The sequence below is a fragment of the Elaeis guineensis genome, chromosome 2 (genome assembly GCF_000442705.2).
Source record: "Elaeis guineensis isolate ETL-2024a chromosome 2, EG11, whole genome shotgun sequence".
Classification (NCBI taxonomy): Eukaryota; Viridiplantae; Streptophyta; class Magnoliopsida; order Arecales; family Arecaceae; genus Elaeis; species Elaeis guineensis.
Window position 1 is genome coordinate 93,769,804 of NC_025994.2, and position 16,310 is coordinate 93,786,113.

Sequence of the window (16,310 nt, forward strand, 5' to 3'; positions counted from 1 at the left end):
ACTGTAAATTATTGCACTTTCCAACTCTATCTTTTTTTTTTTTGGATTGAATCCAACTCTCATATATTAATCAGCTCGTGAAAAAAAGGCATGTGATTTACCCTTCACGGTATACCCACACAGTGGATTTACAGCACGTACATAAATTTCATCATTTTAGCACTTGCTTTCACACTTTCAAGTTTCAACAGCAAAGAAAATTCTATGCGTTTCTTAAGAAAGGAAAGCCAGTTTATTATATTCAGCTTGTCAACACGAAGACTTCCATGGCAATCACGATGATCAAAGAACTTCAACTCATAACAGACAAAATGCAAATTTATAGTGTATCAATATTCGGGAATAAATAGTACATTTACGCAGACCTTTCAAAAATAAATAGTCAAAAGAGTTGAAATGATAACTCATGGATCCTTCCACGGAACTCCGTAAAAAATACCGGGCATATGATTGAAGTGCTATCAAGCTGCAAAGTAATGTATGTGACTTCTTAGTTAAACAAATAAGATTCCATGCACCATTGCAGGAATGACAACTGCCAAATGAACTGGAAATAGAAGAAGAAGTTGGAAAAAAGGAATGAGATAGAGAGAGAGAGAATAGAAGAAGTGGAAATAGTACCTGCAAACAGCTGAGAATATGAAGACAGCATTTGAGAAATGAAACTCTTCCTAACATGTAGGAAGCACCAAAACTTTCTGTTCATAAGATAATAAACCTTTTTATATTACCAAGTAAGATTTCGCAAAACGTCAGCCTAGATTGGAATTCTCTACAGACTAAGAATATTCCCATATAATAAGATGTCCATTAGAAATTAGTCGTACATATTTCAGAGAGTACCATAAGGAAGGTAATTAGCAGCAAAACTGACTTTTAATATTGTAGATGACAAAAAATTTGAAGCCTTATTACATGTTTGTCATCCATCCGTTAACTTTGCTGGCAGCTCGAACTTTAAAAATTTAACTGGGTGACATTCTTTTTCTCTGAAAAAGAAAAGGGTTACAGACGTTAATTAAAAAAAAAAAAAGAAAGCTGAATAAAACTTGAAATGCACAATTAATAATTTCTTGTCTGAAGTACCCGACTCTTTCTATACCTTCTGTCATTCCTAAGCGGATGCACATGAACCTTTCTGTGAGCATCTGGTATTCTGGGTGAGGAAGGTCCAGCTCAAAGGAACATCCTTTTTGTTTCTCACGAATATCAACTCCAGTGACTTCTCGTTTTCTAGGACCACATAAAACAACATTTCACTGCAGTGGGCAAAATTGAAAAACTTTAGGTATTTATAACTTAACTTGGTACATACATAGCCGAAAATTTATATAGTCAGACAAGTCCAATGAGTTAAACTTCAGTGGTGGAAATTGTGGAGAAAAAAGAACATGTTACGTTATGAGCAAGATTCAGATATCTCTTATAAACAATCTGATCTAAAACACTTGATTTTAGTCAGTGCAGAAGGCAAAATGGCAGCATGCCAGTAGTACCTCATGTTGACTGACCCAAGGGAGGCTGAAGCCTGAAGACAAAGAATGGATATATGATTAGGACCTATGTAGTTCTACTTCACTTGCTGATGGAAAATTCCAAACACAAAACAGAGGCTACAGGAACTATCTTTCTTGGCAGACACAGCACACGAGTGACCCTTTCGGCTGGACAGATGGGTGTGTAGACCAATTGAGGGGCTGCGTCATAAAGCTTTCCTTGCTTATATCTCAATGGTTGGAGGGATCTCAGGATCTGTGGCTGATGGATGTAATGGAAGACGCAGTGCAGGTTTTTGGTTGCCGTCTGGATATTTGTTACAAGGCGGCTTGGTCATCCTTTTTCTGTAATATAATGGATGGTGGGACAATGTGGTAGGGGTTAGGTAGGTGGGTTTTATCTTCTCCTTCTTCTTCTTCTTCTTTTTCCTCTTATTATAGCCAAAGAAAAAAAAAAAAAAAAATCTATAGAGGCCTCTTTTTTTTTTTTTTTTCCCTCCCTCCTTCCACATGATTCACACTTGGAGAGTGCTAGCATTATATTGATCATGCTCAAATAGTCTGCCCAATCTGCAAAGTTAGCAAGAACATCAGTCAAATCCTATTGGATAATCCAAACAAATCCAAAAAAAAATTAAATCTGATCATATAAATAATAAAAAGTTTTAATCAAAATGAAAGATCACATCCAAACAAATAAGCATGCACATAGCATACGATCAGAACAGGCACACAATAATGACACATATAAGAAAGTTGTTACAATATTTAATCATGTTATTTTAAAACTGCGCACTCATTGGGATCGGAGGGTGTCATCTCTATGAGATCGTAATTCCACGTGCAGAGTTGAGAGGAGCTTGGGAGGGAATGAGGGTTGTCGTAAATGTTCTTCCAGCCAAGTGCATCATCCTAGTGGGGGATTCCGCTATAGCAAGCAGATGGATTTCGAGGCTATCTCCTCATCGGGGGCCCGTCTACTTCTCAAAGACATCTGGAGAGCAATCAGTAGTTTTGAAAATATTTAGGAGGTTCATGTCCATCGAGAGGTAAATAGCAAGGTGATGGCATCCTCCCTGGCCGAGTGTCCAGATGGGACACATATGCTAATCTTCCATCCCATGGACCTAAAACATGCGGTTTGCTGACTCTATCGAATGTATCCATTCTAGAATTGTGTGATCCTGAACGATCAAAAAGAGAGAAAAAAAAAAAAAAGCGCCTGGTCAAACCCGACGGGTTTGTATCTTTTGCACAAAAGAAAGAAGGATTCAGCTTCCTTCGTGCAACTTCACCCTTAGATCACCTACCACACGGATGTCAAAGCACCCCGAACCCCATCAGATTCACGCGAAGGAAAGTGAGTCCAGATACAACCCCGACACTGGTCAAACCGCGTCGTCCTTCCGGGTTCGCCAGGCCCCGTCCTGTTCACCCTCCCACCGTGGCGCCCACAGTCCGGCTTTCCATCTCTCATACAGAAACGAGCCACTGCGACGCCGCTCGTACCACCACCTGTTCATCTCTACTTCAAGCGGTCCCCACTGCCACCCACCAATCCCAGCAGCGCGCACCCAGGCGTCTCCAAACTGGCGTTGCATCCTATTCCCAAAATAAAAAGAAAAGAATTAAAAGTGGGTAAGAAATAAGAATAAAATATAAGGAATAGAAGCGCAGGGGCGGAAGAGAAATAGGTGCGCCGCTGCATGTGCTTTGTCGCCTAAATGTGATCGATAAATCCGGTCAGACCGCGAGCGCTCCCCCCCAACCCCCCTCCTCTTCTGTCTCTCGGACCACTCCCTCCCCTCCCCTTCTCTTCCTCGCTTGCCTCCCATCCCCCACCCTTCTCATCTCGTCCTCCCTTCACTCTCACGCAACCACAGCCGTTCCTCCTGTGGACCGCCTCTAACCCACCCCAACCAAAACGAAGAGAGGAGCGTCGGAGCTCCTTCACCCTCCCCTCTCCCACCTCATACCCTCCCAAAACACCTACGAGAAAAAGAGAGAAAAAAATGCCCGCCCAGAAGCGCCCCCTCCCTCCGCCTTCCGACCACCTCGGCGGCTCCACCGACTCCCCCCACTTGCCGCCTCCGCTGCCGTCCCAGCAGCAGCACCAGCTGCAGCCGCAGGCCGACGGCGAGCAGCCGCCGCAGCCCAATCCACCGCCGGAGCTACCGAAGGAACAAGATGGCGGTAAAGTCGATAGCCTCAACCTTTCTCCGTCTCTTTTTTCTCTCCGCCTCCTCTCGATCTCACCATACATCGGTCTCGTGTCATCTTCTTTCTTTTGTTCTTGTTCAGATTCCGATGGCGAAGGTGGCAGCCAATCCTCTGACGACGATGCCGACAAAGAAGAGTAGGTTCCCCTTCTTCGTTTTCCTCTCTATCTCTCGCCTCCGCCCTCTCTTCTCTCTCCTATCCTCGTCGTTCCTTGTCGTATTTCTGATCGGGGCCGGCGAGGTGGTGGAGTATTGTTTTTTGCTACGATGGAAGTTGGGGGTAAGCTGGGTTTTTGCTCTGTTCTTTTCCCTTCGCCGGGATGAACATTATGGATGATGGCCGTCTCTCGGCCACATGCATGTTATTTTTGTTCGTGTTCGTGGGTTGGTTTGTTCAGTAGATCCGATCTCCTGGGTTGTATCAGGTCGCCATCTCGTTTTCTTCTATTGTTCCTGTTTTCGACTAATGTGTTCTTGTAATAGTCATCTGCACGAGCTTTGACGCCCTTCCACATTCGTGATCGTATGCATTTCTTTTTCTTTCTTCAGATGGATGTATTTTCCTTCTTCTTCCTCTTTTTCAGAGGAGTGTGAGGGTGTGTATTCGTGATCACTTCCTCGTGTTGGTGATCCTGATGGTCGTTGAAGGCAGGGGCGGGAGCAGTAGAAGGGTGACGACAACGAGATGGCGGGCTTTGAGTTAGGAAACCCAGTATGACGTGTAAGCTAATTTAATTTAGGATACGCTGAGGCTTACGTTCGCAGAGGATCCATAAGTTGAATTGAGGGAGCAGCGAAGATAGATGGTGTAGTGGATCTTTACGTACGACAGGCCTTTAAAGTTATTGTCGTTAGTACGACTAGTTCTCCGTTGATCATTTCTAGGTTGGCGTTCTTTGATAGTTTATAATCCGTGCAGTTCTGGATATTTCATATGGTCGGGTAGTGCTATCTTTCCAGCTTTTCAACTTTCGAGTTGCAGGGCAGAAAGATTATGATCATTTTTCATGGTTCTGGAGTTACAGTCAAATAAGCAGATGGTGGATATGTTTTTTGTCTGATGCATTATCTATACAGACATGCTTCAATCTTGCTTTTGCTCCATTGTTCTGTTCGTAAAATTTCAAACTCCTTTTTTTTAACCATTATTTTTTGTTATTGCATACTATCAGTACTGAACTTTGTTGGTCAATGTTATGATTCGTGATGTTTTATCAATTTTCTGTTCCATGGATTATTTATATTGGAAGAGAAAAGAAGATAACATAGAATAAATACATATATAAACATAATAAATTGAGGTTCATCCATCGAAGCTATTCAGCTAGGCCTTACATGTTCCACTTATGCTATTTCATGTTCAAAGTTCTCTGAAATCAAAGAATCTATAAATTGGTACTCACTAATTCCATCTAATTCTTCTTTATCACCCCACCTTTCAAGCCTTCTTTGTGTAACATGCATGGCTTTCCACCATATTTAATGATTTTGCTCACTTCACCTGTCATCTACATCACATAAAGAGCATTTTTCTCGTCTCATTGATAACTTCATTCTTCCTAGTTTCACTGCATGCTGACCCTAACATCCTCATCTCCCCATACTTTAAAAAACAGCTATGGGATGCGAAATGTACACCATTTAACTAAACGGTGTGTGAGATTTGATTTTAACCATACAAACAATTCTTTGTGCTCCAGCTCTTTTTATATATTTGCTGTTCCATTTGTCGGATCTAAAGTATTGGTCCAGCCACTCTGTATTCAAGCTTCATGGTACTGCAGGGAAGTTCTTAAATAAATTAGAAGGGTTGGGCTAGTGCAGCAATTTGTGAATCATTAAAGAGTTACTTAATCCTGAATTGAGGTACCAAACTCGGTGAACAGTTTTTCTTTGTATACAACTTAACAATTTTCATGGATTTTCTTATGTCACCTTTCATCTCTGTAGTGAGGAAGATATACTTATGAACATCTAGATATGCTCATTTCTTTTATATCTTTGGGGATCAAAACTATTGTGACTTTGAAATCTCGAACCGGTACACAATATCAACTCAAAGGTGTTAGATTAGTACATTATAGTGTGTTGTGCATCTTCCAAATTTTGAATTATTAATCTTCTTTTGGTGTTTTCTCTATGTTGGTGACCAGACTTTGTTACATTTTTCATATATTTTTGTTGATGCCTAGATGAGGATATATTTATGCCCAACTAATACAGTATACTATATACAGTATTTAATCCATTTCTATGTCTCAGAACTGTAAAATTGCATATAATGTATTTGCATCTAATATCTCTAGGCCCTTAACCTCAAGCGTTTCTTGTTACTTTCAGATTTTCTTTCTACATGTATTTTCATGTATAGGGGTTGGCCATGGGCTGGGTCTGATTGGGTTGAGGTCTGCTCAGAAACAAACCCCCAATAATAGAATCATATCCTACAGATTTTGTTTTATATGATCCCAGGCTGAACTTGTCAACTCAATTAGGATTTCACACTTGACATTCATATTCCTCAGGGAGTGAAAATGACATTCATAGGCCTGAGTTTTGAGGGCTTGTTCAACCTATGGTAACTTGTTGGATCTTGGTTCCAAACGGATTCTCCACCAGCTTATAACCAGGTGGTCTTAAGTGAACCAAACTTGTCTCAATTAAAAATAAAATAAAATAAAAAAAAAACCCTTATCCAAACCCATTTCAGTTGAACAAACTCTGGTGGGTTGGTGGGTTTGGTTCGTAAATTGCCATTCCCTGGCCATGTTTTTGTGAACCATGGATTCAAGTGCTTGGTGCATGCAAGTTATTGTTGCTACCAGTATATTTGCTGGGTGCTCCTTTTAGCTTAGTGGCCACCATATTTCCTTCCATAATACCCTACCTTTTGTCCTGTCCAAGTTGAAAGAACTGTGTTTGGGTCCCGTTACCTCTTGAATTCTTCACTTTGCTTGCTGAATTTGAGGGTTGACCTTGATATTTGTTCATGGTATGAAATATTTTCATGGCCTTGCTTGTTGTTTAGCAGTCCAATCTCCTAAAGAAATGAGGCTTCCCTGTTGCAGTTTATCCTTTTCTTGTTGTCAAGCAAAGATGTAAATGGACAAATTTCTTCCCACCAATGGACCACAGAGTAAAATCTCCTACATGATAGCAAGCATATGTAGGGTCAGACCTTGATTGTACCTTGGTATTCTATCTAACTAAGCATGCATTGCTGAGACTGTATTATGTTATCTTTCACTGAGATGGCATTGTTTTTTTATGTTAATGGAAAATGAAGCTTTAATCTTCTACCTTCTTTGGTTGAAAACCTGATTGATTGTTGACTTGTCTCAACTTTTTTGTGATTGTGTGTTGTTTTTTCTGTGTGGCTTACCCACATGTATGCCCAAGTATATTTTTGTTTCACTGTTCTATAGAATGTGTAGTTCTGAACAAAGTCATTGTATGGAAGTTGCAGCTAGGGCTTATATAAATGCTAATTTGTGTCTATGCATCATATAGTTAACGTGCTTGTGCTGACACCTGTTGAGAAATTCTTGGTGTTATATGCTGACTCTTGCATATCATCTAGTGAAAGCTTGAGCCATTGAGTTGCTGAAGCTTAAAGAGGCACTGATTATTTTTCATCTATTTTGGTTATCTGAATTGTATGGAATTCATTTGTAAGCTATGAATTTCTTTAGTATGCTATGAAACTTATTGATCTGCATAAATTTTATCATCCACCAACGTATGTCCCTGTATCTTCATGATTTATACTGCAAGATATTTTTATGGTTGTACCTCATTTGGAAATAATTTTTACTCTCTTCCCTGCTTCACAGATTTATCCTAGTGAAATTAGCGGACATACGCAAAGAAGTTCAATGTCCTATTTGTTTAGGTATGAATATTTGCTAGAAACCTATACTGGTTTTTAATAATTGGCTATTTATACATGCTACAGTCACAAATTATTTCATGAAATTCTGTAGTACAATGTTTTCAGTGTTATGATTGGTGTAATGATTAGTTATTATTTGGTTTTTCATTAATATTGACAATCTTCTTAAGTTAAACCCTTTATTTATCTAGATGATGGGGCATAGGATACAAATTGTTGCTGAGCATGTCATATAATAGGCCCCTTCAATTCTGTGCATGTTTTTTTTTTCCAGCAGTCTTCTAATATACCACAAATGCGCACATGTTTCCATTATATGCCACATCTTTAACTATACAATTAGATTTTCTGGATAGAACTTAGATTCAGAAGAAGACACCAGAAGAGAAAAAAGAAATCAAAATAAATCAGGAACTTGGGTAAATTCATTATTGTTTGCTTTCTCATATCTAGTGCTCCGATATAAGTATAAAATGTGTTTCTAAACTTGAAAGGATATCATACCCACCTGTAGACTAAAATACTACCAAAGGAGGACTTGGAATGCCACTAGAAACATAGCCCTTAAAACTTGAAAAGAAATTGTTGGAAAAATATAAACTCCAAAAAGGCTTGAAGAAAACCCGTAAAACTTGTTAAAAAAAGCAAATTATGTGAGACATAAAACTAAAACTAAAAACAACTGAACCTAATCTGAATGCAAGGACATGTACAAGGTCTTTAGGTATGTATATAAATCTTAAATATATTTTTCCATTCTAAGCCCTTTAGCTCTTCGAAGTGTGATGCCAAGCTTCATGTTGTTGTTGGTGTCCCCTAGGCTTTTGGTTCAATCCTTTTCTGGTTGGAGATTCCGGTAATGTTTGATAGCATTCGTGCCGGAATTCGACATGACTTAATTAAATCTTCAGAAAGCTTTTGACTCTTTCTTATTTCCCTGAATCCTAAAATTCTAGTATTTTGTTGAGATAATCACCTCCATCGATAGCTCTGTTAGCCTTTTGCTGTCTTAAGATTTTTCCCCACTTCTTTAGTGCATCAAATTCTACCATATTGATTCCACATAAGGTTTGGGAAATCACTTGTTATGGGATTCATATTGGATAATGTTGCATATAATGGACTGTCTGTGAAATACTTTGGATGGGGTTAACCTACATTTAGACTTTGTTGTAAGCTTAAATTTAAAGTGTTCCTGGGGATCATTGTCTTTCCCATCTTTTGAGAGACATGGAAGATGGTAAAGTAAGGTGTGCATATGACTGCATTGATCCTTGAAAATGACCTTTATTGTGATGTTAGAACTCTACACTGTAAAACTAGTCTAGATCTTTCTGCGTCAATGTGAATCTTAAAGAAGGTGATTCAATGGACATAAGTACCTGTATGCTTTTTATCTACTCCTAGAATTAAGAAAATATTTCTAAGGCAGAATATATTCATGTATGAATATATGAATGACCAAACTGATCTTAGACCCGGTAATTGCTGGTTATGTAAATGAAATACCTTATAAGACACATTTTTATGTTTATGTTCCTAAAGTTTTCTTTTTTTTTTTTTTGTTTCTTAATCTAAACTTCAGTTACTGTTATCCCTAATAAAAATTATGACATATTGACTTGCAAGATATGCATAATTTTTATGATCATTATGGTAACTGATGTTAGTGAATCCTCATACAATAGTGATGCTGCAAATATCCCTTAAATTTGTTCAATGCCCAACACGGTATCTAGAACTCAGTTTTGGAAAATTTTCATGCATGATTCTCTAGGATAGCTCTTGTTGCAAATCAAAGTGAAACATGTTGAAGAAATTCTTAGAGCATCCTGCTACTCCAAACTATGTGCCAGGTTGTTTGCTAGGATTCTGTTCACAGATTACAAGGTAGTTTTAGACTTGGCAATAAAGCATGCCTTAACTTTGTAAAAGTGTCATTTTTGCACAAGTAGGGTACATGAGATAATTCTGGCAGAGTCCTTGACTGCAGGTGTTGGTTCCACAAGAGGAGATACTCTTGTAAATTGCAGGTACAGATTTTTACATTAGGTCGGTGATCAATAGCTATAATTAGGAGTCTGATATCCCGAGTGAAGAGAAAAGAAAGGTTATTATTTCAAAGGGCATGGGAAACAGTTTTTCCAAATTGTATAAAATGTTTTAAGTCTACAAAAATCGAACTGCATTAGGGAGCTGGGTTGTTGGAAATCCTGAGGGGGGAAGATAAAGTTTTCCTTCTGTGCTTTGGTTTTCGATCATTAGGAATTATGTTGAAGTTCCACTATTTATACAAGTCCTTAGTCAACTCTTAAGCTCCAGACTCAACAATTCGGGGGGCCACCACCGACTTGCAATTCTGCATCAATTCAATGAGTATCCAAGAAAAAAATTAGAGATATCATGTCCTCCCAATAGATCTAAGTGTTGGTGTTAACGACATATTTGCTTCTGTGGGTCTTGTACAACAGGTAGTATTTGATCATGGTATCTTTATTCGTTGAAACACCACTTCATTATAGCTCATATCTCTGTTCTGTTGACTTCAGGAAAAGCTTTCGAATCTTTCCATTGACAATTTGGCCATCTAATCTTCTAACCACAAAAATCTTGTTCTGCTATTGACTGATGTAAACCAAGCTCTGGATTATAATTTCAGGAGTGAGTGAGGTGTTTGCTGGGCTTTCTGTTTTCTGTCCAAATCTGTAAAATTGAAATGCTGTAAGACATTTGGACATGCTTTTCAGTCTGATTTATTATTTCAGTACTGTCACATCCGGTGGGTTAGACATGGTCAGATGGTGGAGTAAGAGGAGGTGAATAGAAGAACAAATTTTGAGATATGAATTTGGAAATTTATAAAGAGAAAAAAGATGATGAAAATGGAGGGAGCAGGGAAGATAGATGATTGGTAGATATTGATATGAATCAAATTAAATTTAGATATGTTACATATAAAACAAAACAAGTATGACATGTAGAACAGAAAAATAAGAGAAGGTAGAAAAGCTCAAACCTTATCTGAGATCATCATGATTATAAATCTATAAAGAAGAAATAAGATGAAGATGAACAGAAAAATATAGTAAACATGGAGGGAATTCTGCTAGACCCCAGTACTGTTTTTTGTTCAATGAATTTCCATCAAAGTAAGACTCATAACTGTATGCCTTTTCATCTGACTTCTCTAAAATCACTTGGCTCCTAGCAAGATATTTAGAATACCACCATAAAGTGATGCAAACTCATGTATTAATGGTAGTATTTAACTACAGTTCATAGAGGAGTTTGTATCACACCTGCCTTCCTATAAGGCAATCCAAGGCTTTAGCCCCTGTCATGTTGATTCTGGAGAGTTTGAAAATGCTTTCTAGGATTCATAGAGTGTAAGTGGGTGTCTATGATGCACTTTGGACTGGCAGCATAGCATGGATTATAGTGCAAAGTTCTGAGGATTGTAGAAGTTGTCCATGTATCAGGCAGACATATAGACCTGAATATAGTTAAATTTTTAAAGTACCTTATTTCACTTTATTATTATTATTATTATTATTATTTTTGCATTGTCATCATTGGGTTTCACACTGTTTTGATGCTTTCCTGCCTCACTCTCTTTAAACTCTAGGTCCACTTAATAAACCTGATCCCACAGCAGCTGAATTTGCCATTTGAAAGCATCCACCTATGTATTACCCAAACAAAAATGATATTTTCTTACAGTCTGTTGCTAAAGATTTGGAAAAAGGTTTTGGGGTTATGGATCAAAAAATTTTTCATTGATCTTCATAATTGAATGGCATCTATGTTTAGAAAAAATAAGGAAATTTTATTTGCTTTATAGGCTTTCAAAATCATGGAAAATTCACATGACTGCCTACATTGTGGCAGTAACTGTCTTTAAGTTGAAGCTGAGAAAAGCTCCTTAAGAAGCCATAGTCAGCGGGTATATAGTTTACTGAACTGGTTGTGCCAACTGGTGATTGCCAGTTGGTGTTCACATACTACATATGACTGCAGGAAGAAAAGAGTGAAATCAGCCAGCACCTCCATTTTTCTTGAGTGATGTGAAGAAGAATTTATTGATCACCTTCTTGAAAAGTGACAATATTCTTGGCAATTTTAGATTCTTCTTTAACAAATTCAATGTCCAAGATCTCATCTTGGAAAATACAACACTTACGTTGAATGATTGGACCTTGTCTGCTCAAATGGCTAAACAGAGACTACTATCAGTGCTGGTGGGCTTCTCCTTTTTTAGGCTGATTTGGACTTGGTTGGTTACCTTCCTGCCAAGATTCCCACCTTTTGTCCCTTAATGCTTTTTTTTAATTTTCTCTTTCCTCTCTTATCCTATCCTTCCTTTTATTTCTTTCCTCCAGTGATTTTTCTTTATATCTCCCTTCCACTTTCTTAATGAAAGAGATTAAGCTTCTGCCGCTGAATCCACACACACACACACACACACACACACACACACAGAGAGAGAGAGAGAGAGAGCTTGCTTTATTTTTGATATGGCTTGCAATGTGATCCTTCTGGCATCATAATCCATCTATTAATACTCAAATCTTTGCCAAGCCTTCATCAGATATTCAAACTGGAAGAAAAACATGATCTACAGAATGATATTTATTTTGGGCTAGAGTGTTCCTGTCAGATGGTTAAACAGCTGGAGAATGAATGTTGTCTTTGTTATTCATGCTGGGTAATGGTTGTTTCTCATTATGTACATTGTTGGTGCACTTTAGGAACTCCTTATTTGAGATATTTTAGCATATCGAACTAACTTCAATCTCAGTATCTGCTTGCAGTTAGATTGAGAAGTAGGTATATCTTCATTTTACTGTCTCGTAATAAATGCCTGCTGTTCCCCATCTTAAACCCAAGTCTTTATAGTATCCTTATTACTTTCAGAGTTTTTAAGTACTAACCCAATATTTTCTGACATACCTTGTGTTCATATGAGTTCTTCCTCATTTACATGTTGGTACATGATTTCATGAACATGTAGAAGTATTGTGCATCATGTATATATACGCTGCTTATATTTTGTTGAATGATTGTCATATCCAAAAAGATGCAAATGCCCATATTAAGCTGAAACTGTAAGCCCAGCAATAAGCAGCTAAATTACAAAGAAGGTGATTAGCAAAACCCTGCTCCTGAATACCATTTTCTATGTTAAAATTAGTCCATGTTGTTTGTCTCTGTGATCCTGTTTTGCATAATTTGAGAATTCTATTAATCATTTCATAAGTACTTTCTTGTGGTTCTGCTGGTGACATTCTGGGTAAGCAGGAAAACATAACTTATATCCAATCCATGTATCCCTTGGTATATGCTACTACTAGTTATTCCATAGAAAACTTCCTTTTTCTTACTGAACCCTTTATGCACCAGGTATAATCAGGAAGACACGAACAGTTATGGAATGCCTGCATCGCTTTTGCAGGGAATGTATTGACAAATCGATGCGGCTTGGGTATGGTGTAAAATAATACTATCTTTATCTCTTTGATTGTACAGGAATACAAAATCTTCTATGTAACTTGCATTATGCCAGAAAAAATAAATGCTAACTGATTGATCTTTTATATCTATGGTTATTTGGACATGTGACTTCAACAATTTAGCTGCTAACTATTCCTTCAGGAATAATGAGTGTCCAGCATGCCGGACACATTGTGCTAGTCGGCGTTCTTTGAGGGACGATCCAAATTATGATGCTCTGATTGCAGCTTTATATCCAGATATTGATAAGTATGAGGAAGAGGTACACAAGTTACTAGAATTTATTGTTGTTCATCAGATTTCTCAATTGTATGCATGGGTAGTATTTTTTATTCCTTTGTTTTTGAGGCAGTGTTTGACTTTTGCTTCATTATCTTTTTGCAGGAACTGGCTTTCCATGAAGAAGAGAAAACTCGCAATAAGAAGGTAGTATTATCTAGTTGACTTATCTCAAATATTGAGAACCTTTAGGTGTATGAATGAGTGGGTGCGTGCATGCATGCCTGTGTCCTTTTCTTGTTTATCATCTTTTTATCTGGTATATCTTGATTATCAATCTCCCATTTATATTAGATTCAAGCATCCATAGCTGAGACGTTGCGGCGACAAGCAGAAGCACTGGGTAGGAAAAAGTCCACAAAAGCTGCAGCGGAAGTTTTTGTAAGAAAATCAAGGGGGAATTTTCGAGCTGGACAAAACAGTTATCTACGTGGCAGAGGTAGAAGTGGTGTTCGGGACAATGCACTTGCCGTCTCTGATGATGATGATGAAGAGGAAGCAAATGGTAATGATGGCGGCAAAGATTCCTCTTCTGCTGAGGATCGTTCTCCTGATGTACGGCAGAAGAGATTCAAAAGACGGCGCATGCCACGGTCTTCGCCAGCAAGAACAGCAGGCAATGTCGATGGTGAGGAAAATGATGACTTGGAAGCCAGCCGTGAAAACTTACGCACATCACCTTTGAGAGCAGGAAACAGAGAGATACTTGCATGGGGTAAGAATGGTACACGCAGTCAAACCAGACATGGTAATACTAGCAGTTCAAATGGTAGACTTGTCAAGGGTGGGCGCATGACCAAGTTCGTTGAGCACATCCGTAATTTAGATGAAACTGATGCTGAGGTATGACAACAGCAACGAAAATTATTTGGCTTTTGCTATGATGTGATATACCAAAACTTTAGTAAAACATTATTAGTGCTTTATGATTTTATATTTCAGTTTGATGTACACCTGACCCTGCTTCCTTTGGACGAACAAAGCGTGCCAAATTTGGAACGACCATATCTTTGCTGCAGTCCAACCTTGTGCATTAGACACCTTTGCCAAGTGATTCCTTTCTTCTTAGGAACTCTTTTGGTTTAAATCACTAAAACTGCTTAATATTCAAATATGCTACTACCGAAACTTAACTGTGAATATGCATATATGCAGTTCGTTGCTCTTCAGACATCTGTACAAGCTGAAGAAGTTGAGATATATGTAAGAAAGCCTAAAGTTGGAACTCTGGCAATTGACTCGACCATGGTTGATAATGCCGGGTCTAATCCCTCAGAGGGGCTACAAATATTGGAAGCACAAGAATCTCTTGCTAAGCTTCATGCTTCTTTTCCTGCCAAACAAGGGGAGCTGGTGAGACATTGCAGCCAATTAAATTGTTAACAAGTTTTCGCTTCTGTGGTTCTGCTTTATTATAAAATTATCTTTCTTCTGTTGTTTTCAGGTGTTGGTGTATGGTTTAAAAATGCAAAGCTAGAGAACAGCAAAGCATGAGGTCTCCATTTTCTCTTTTTTCCTCTCTCTCTCTCTCTCTCTCTCTCTCTCTCTCTCTCTCTCTATTGGGAGGATGCAATGGCTGCCAGCCAACTGCTATCCGTAAACTGGGGGATGTATATAACAGTGATATACATATTGAAAGTTCACAAGCCAGGGAAGTTCCAGTTTCATCAACTGCACTAAAGATCTTGTAAAGAATCAAGAGCCTAGACAGTAAAGGTGTATCGGGTGTTGATCGGAGGGTGTGAGCTAAGCATGCTGACCTTGTTCGTTAATGAAAAAATTATGTTCTGCTTTCGCTCTGGTTAGGGTTTGAAATTTTAGAACCTTGGGTTCATTACTCGTTGGGAAAAAAGGGGGGGAAAGTACTCTGTCTGGTATCTTTGTCCTGCTGTTCCTTTTGTATCATTGACTTACATTTTCTATATCTTCTTCTGCTTTAGTTGTTTACCTAAAACTAATTACCATTTTAGTGAATTGTGATTTCCCTACACTGCTTTATGCCTGTGATGCCTTTGGCTTAAATCGAGTCCTGCACTGGACTTTTTCTAAATGGTTCTAACATGTAATGTCACAAAAATGGTTGTTCTGAACTGTTCAAGCACTGCGAGTTTCTCTTGGGTGCTTGTTAAATTTTCTTGATGAAATCATGATGTTCCCTCGACTCCACTATATGCTTCGTTTTTTTTCATTCATATAATATGATAAATGTGGAATTTGGATTGTTGGCAGGTTATGATAGATATGAAATATTCTGTGCTTCTTGTGACCACAGGTAATTGAACGCTGACAAAGAATTTTAAAATTGTCAAAGCATGTTTTAGCATGTAGAAGTGAATTGTTTTCTTTGGAAGGGAAATTACAATGCAAATATAGGTAGGTAGTTCTGAAAATGCCACGAGCATTTCTCTTGCCTTGGTTGATATCCTCGTCATTTACAAATTTAAATAAATCAGCTGCAAGAATAAGAAGATATTCACGGTAGCTGGTATTCTAGCTATCTGGTGAGAAATGGCGTTGCCCAAGAGACTTAATATACGGTGAAGATTTAAGGACAGTAGGTCGCTTAGTTGATTACACGGGCAATATTTGTGCACGGGCAATATTTGTGCCTCAGCTGGATCCTAGCACTGAACAGCATTTGTATATAATAAAATGAAATGCTGAAGTTATTGGCTTCCGGTTGTTAGATCAATAATTCGGTGTCTTAATTTACCATGTAAAATGTTCGGCTAATGATTTGCTTTGCTTTAAGCTTTGTTTGTGTGATTCAAGCACCATTTTTTCCCCGTTGCGTTGATTCTTTAGGTCAACTCCTCTTCTAAATATTAGACTTGGAGGAATTCTGTGCAATATGGGTAGTGCAGAAATTTTTTGGTTCACATAGTTATTATTTTTCAATACGTATTTAATGTC

The 16,310-nt window shown here is 38.2% G+C and overlaps 1 protein-coding gene across 1 annotated transcript; it reads left to right on the forward strand.

Moving 5' to 3' along the window:
* The first annotated feature begins 3,246 nt into the window (after positions 1 to 3,246).
* LOC105050620 (putative E3 ubiquitin-protein ligase RING1a) lies at positions 3,247 to 15,385 on the forward strand. The gene is made up of 10 exons (XM_010930710.4): positions 3,247 to 3,689; positions 3,798 to 3,852; positions 7,549 to 7,607; positions 13,008 to 13,089; positions 13,260 to 13,380; positions 13,503 to 13,544; positions 13,692 to 14,240; positions 14,340 to 14,447; positions 14,553 to 14,750; positions 14,842 to 15,385. The coding sequence occupies exons 1-10, from the start codon at positions 3,509 to 3,511 to the stop codon at positions 14,872 to 14,874; spliced, it is 1,428 nt and encodes a 475-aa protein (XP_010929012.1). The 5' UTR covers positions 3,247 to 3,508; the 3' UTR covers positions 14,875 to 15,385.
* The last annotated feature ends 925 nt before the right edge of the window (positions 15,386 to 16,310 follow it).

Bases quoted from the DNA above. Each gene is read 5' to 3' on its own strand.
- LOC105050620 (XM_010930710.4), top strand. From the start codon at position 3,509: ATGCCCGCCCAGAAGCGCCCCCTCCCTCCGCCTTCCGACCACCTCGGC. The intron at 7,608-13,007 runs GTATGAATATTT...TTTATGCACCAG, and splicing joins TCAATGTCCTATTTGTTTAG to GTATAATCAGGAAGACACGA. The intron at 13,545-13,691 runs GTAGTATTATCT...CATTTATATTAG, and splicing joins AGAAAACTCGCAATAAGAAG to ATTCAAGCATCCATAGCTGA.